The 4,000-nt window shown below is 41.6% G+C and overlaps 1 protein-coding gene across 1 annotated transcript in view; it reads right to left on the bottom strand.

Annotated features, from left to right (window-relative positions):
* Ush2a (usherin) overlaps window positions 1–4,000 on the bottom strand; it is a 678,886-nt gene that overhangs the window by 483,247 nt on the left and 191,639 nt on the right. Inside the window, exon 20 of the mRNA XM_021198607.1 lies at window positions 3,498–3,719. Coding sequence (XP_021054266.1) covers window positions 3,498–3,719 — 222 coding nt within the window. The remainder of the gene's footprint in view (window positions 1–3,497; window positions 3,720–4,000) is intronic.

Raw genomic sequence — 4,000 nt, 5'->3', positions numbered from 1 at the left:
ACACACACACACACACATACTTACACACATACACACATATACTTACACACATACACACAGACAGGCACACATAGTTACATACACACACATGCACGTGCATGCACACACAAGCAAGCATGCATTTACTCCTGCATGTAAACCTCTCCACACACAAATGTAGTTTTAGAAACCTGTTCTAACTTACTAACTGGCTAAATGCATAAATGTAGATAAATGACCCATCTCGATAAAATAATAAAATCATTTAACCAAACCTGGCAGTTACACCAAAGGATCAAGCCAGTGATGTGGGTGGATAAGAATTAAAAGGTGGGCTGTAGAGACAGCTAAGTAGTTAAAAGCTTTCGCTGCTCTAACAGTGCAATTCCCAGCACCCAAGTGGGGGTGTGGACCACAACTGCCTATAATTCCAGATCTAGGGAATCTGACTCCATTCTCACCTGTGTGGGCACTAGCATGCACATACAAGTGCACATACTCATACTCAGGTACACATATGCACATGGCATTAAAATCTATTTTATCTATCTATCTATCTATCTATCTATCTATCTATCTATCTATCTATCTATCTATCATCTATCTATCATCTATCTATCTATCTGTCTGTCTATCTATCTATCTATCTATCTATCTATCTATCTATCTATCTATCATCTATGTATCATCTATCTATGTATCATCTATCATCTATCAATCTATCTATCTATCTATCTATCTATCTATCTATCTATCTATCTATCTATCTATCATCTATCTTCCTTCCTTTTCTTCTCTTCTCTCTCTCTCTCTCTCTCTCTCTCTCTCTCTCTCTCTCTCTCTCNGTCTCTCTGTCTCTCTCTTTCTCTTTCTGTCTTTCTGTCTCTGTCTCGCTCTTTCTCTCTCTTTCATGTGTTAATAAAGTCTTAAGTAACATCAAACTACTGGTTCACCATGAAAGTCAGCCATGTCCTTTCCTTTTCTCAGGAAAATCACCAATGCTCTGGGGAGCAGTTCCTGGCAGACTGGGAGATGTGCATCCTAAGTCTACTCTCTGTGCAGCTGCAGGCTGGGCAGCAGACAGGAGGATCTTGCTCAGTGAGGCCAGTGTTTATGGCTTAAGATTCTTAAAGTGGAATTTGGAAATGTTCCCAGATGCTACATCTGCCCCTGGCCCTGGCACCGCGGAGGATGAGGCCAGTGAGGGAGACAGCAAGGATGACTAAATTTATTAGGAATGGACAGGCTACTCTATCTTTCAGCGCAACAACAGTAGGCGATCCCATCAAAAACCTGTCTGTTGGCTGGCCTGCAAATCCAATCTGACATACTTACAGCAGCCAGACCCAGCTGAATGGAGGCAGTGCACCGTTTCCTGAAAGAAATTCATCCCAAGCCAAATGTTCAGCCAGGGACACAGCTTCTATTTCCATCTGAGAGAGAGTCCACCAGCTGAGCCTTCCTCACACACCTACTTTGACTTTCTTCTGTAGTTTCTCAATTATAAAAAAAAAGAAATTAAGCAGAAGTTCAGGAACTTGGATTTAATTTTTAATTATGATGATTTTGATGTGTGGGGAAAATAGTTAAGCACACTATTAATCTCAATATATTTCAGCTAACAGGTAATCATGATTTACGACAAAGGTACATCGGCAACCAGTCTCACCCACAGGCCAACTGTTTACTTCTTTAGGGAAAAATCACAGCAGTGACATTTGCTTTCCCAGGTCAAAGTCCATCTCATTGCAATGTAGGAATTTACATTTAATATTCATAAAATATGGCACTTAGATTTTCTCATATATTAAATATCTGAGTTTATATATAATATAAAGCTTATACATTGTGTGTTTGTTTTATTGTGTGTGTGTGTGTGTTGTTTTGTTTATATAAAGGTGGGCACGCAAGCCATTACAAAAGTGTGGAGGTCATAGAACAACTTTCAGTATGGGTCCTTATAAGTCATCAACCTCCTTTGAGAAAGGGTGTCTATGTTGTTCACACCTACACAGGCCAGGCTAGCTGGCCTGAAGCTTCTCTTGTCTCCATCTCCCCCCATGCCACAGGAGCACTAGCCTTATAGTCATGCATTAGCACCCCTGGCTTTAATTGGCATTCTAGGGATCTGAATCTAAGTCCCCACACTGACATGGGAAATGTGTTATTCACAGAGCCATCTCTTCAACCACTGTGTATTTTTTTAAAACAGAAATGTGAAGTCTGATATAAATCTTGATAGTTTCTGGAGTGTACTGGAATAGTGCTTTCAGGAAGTATAATCCACAGAAACCAATGGACTGCTAGACAGTTCTGGAGATAGTATGGCCAGGAGCCCAAGGCACAGGAGATAAGGCCATGCAAGTGGAAGGCCTGATCTGCTCTGATTTCTAATGTTTTGCAGACTTATTAGGGCAGTTTGAATGATATTGGCCTCCACATGGTCTTATAGTTGCATGCTCAGTCCCTAGCTGATGAGCTGTCGGGCAAGGATTCAGAGTGGGACCTTGTTGGGGGAGGTGTGTGTCCAGTGAGGTATCAAAAGCCCAGGTTAGGCCTACTCAGTTTCTTCTCTCTCTGTCTCTGCCTCTCTCTGTCTCTGTCTCTCTGTCTCTGTGTCTGTCTCTCTCTCTCCCTCTCTCTGTCTCTCTCTCCCTCCCTCTCTCTCAGTCTACTGTCTGAGGATCAGGATGTAGCTACTTCCCTCTGCATCATATCTGCCTGTGTACTGCCATGCTTCTGCCATGATGAAGACAAACTCTCTGGAATTTTAAGCAGACCCTCAATAAAATGTTTTCTTTTGTAAGAGTGGTCTTGATCATGGTGTGTCTTCTCAGCAATAGAACAGTGACTAAGAACTTCCTTTTTACATGTGGATTATTTGCATTGATTTTCGTGTTTCCAAACGCTGCCTTAACCATTCACATCAAGTTTTGAAACACTTTCAAACATTGTGCCTGACACCAGGAACCTTCTTGGCTTTGCCACAGTACCTGACTGGAGAATTTGCGTTCCCCAAGACTAGTTTCCTCCAATGCTTCCACAGAATAGGAGATATTAACAGTTGTTGTGGACTCAACTCTAAAGGTGGAAATAGAACAGCCCTCAGATACCTGATGTAATCGTCTACCCAGTAAGGATGAGTTTGTTTCTTCTGAGCCTTTTTCCAAGCCTTGGTGACCACATGCGTTCTCAGTAGGCATGAGGCATTTCTCCAACCCCTTCACAAACAGGATGTAACACAGTCTAGTACATAACAACAGAGGCTGCCTGAGGACACACTTTGATCCAATGAGGCTGGCTTTTCCCTCCTTCCTTTCCTCCCTTGCCTCCTATCTGCTCCCCAAACAATCCTAAAGAGATGATGTGTTGACACAATCAGGCTACCGTTATAAAAAGGCTGAGTTCATATTTCTATAAATAGCCACCATAAAAAATTCATTGTAAAGAGATATCAAAATTATAGACAACACCTTGGGGCGTAGCACTTCTCAAATAAAAGTGTCAAATACACTTACCTATAAAATCTGCGTGAGCTGTTCTGGGAAACCTGCAGTAACCGTCTCCCACAAAGCGGGTTCCCTTTGTCATAGCAGCTGTGGCAACTGAGAGGGAGGATTCCTTCCTTTCTAGATGGTACAAAGGAGGTGGACCGTTGACTTCTGCAGGAGGAAGCCACCTGATATGGACTGTAGTACTGTTGACTCCTGTCACCATGGGAGGCCTCAGTTGAGCAGGAGCTGAAGGGCACAGAAGGACACTGAATGGCATAGGCAGAAATACCCCTGTACACATCACACTTAAAGTCACTTGTGATCATAGGTGTCTACATAGATCTATGGAAAATTGCAAACAAAGTAGATCTTGAAGATGACTAAACAAAATGACTAACAAATTCCTAACTCAAAACATACACATTGACCAAGTTTTTTTTTCTTAGAAATAATTTTATTATATCTATGTATCTATGTATCTATGCATCTATGTATCTATGTATCTATGTATCTATGTATCTATGTAT

The sequence above is a fragment of the Mus pahari genome, chromosome 5, assembly GCF_900095145.1.
Source record: "Mus pahari chromosome 5, PAHARI_EIJ_v1.1, whole genome shotgun sequence".
Classification (NCBI taxonomy): domain Eukaryota; kingdom Metazoa; phylum Chordata; class Mammalia; order Rodentia; family Muridae; genus Mus; species Mus pahari.
The sequence above is the reverse complement of the archived record's forward strand: the minus strand, read 5'-3'. Positions and strand labels throughout refer to the sequence as shown.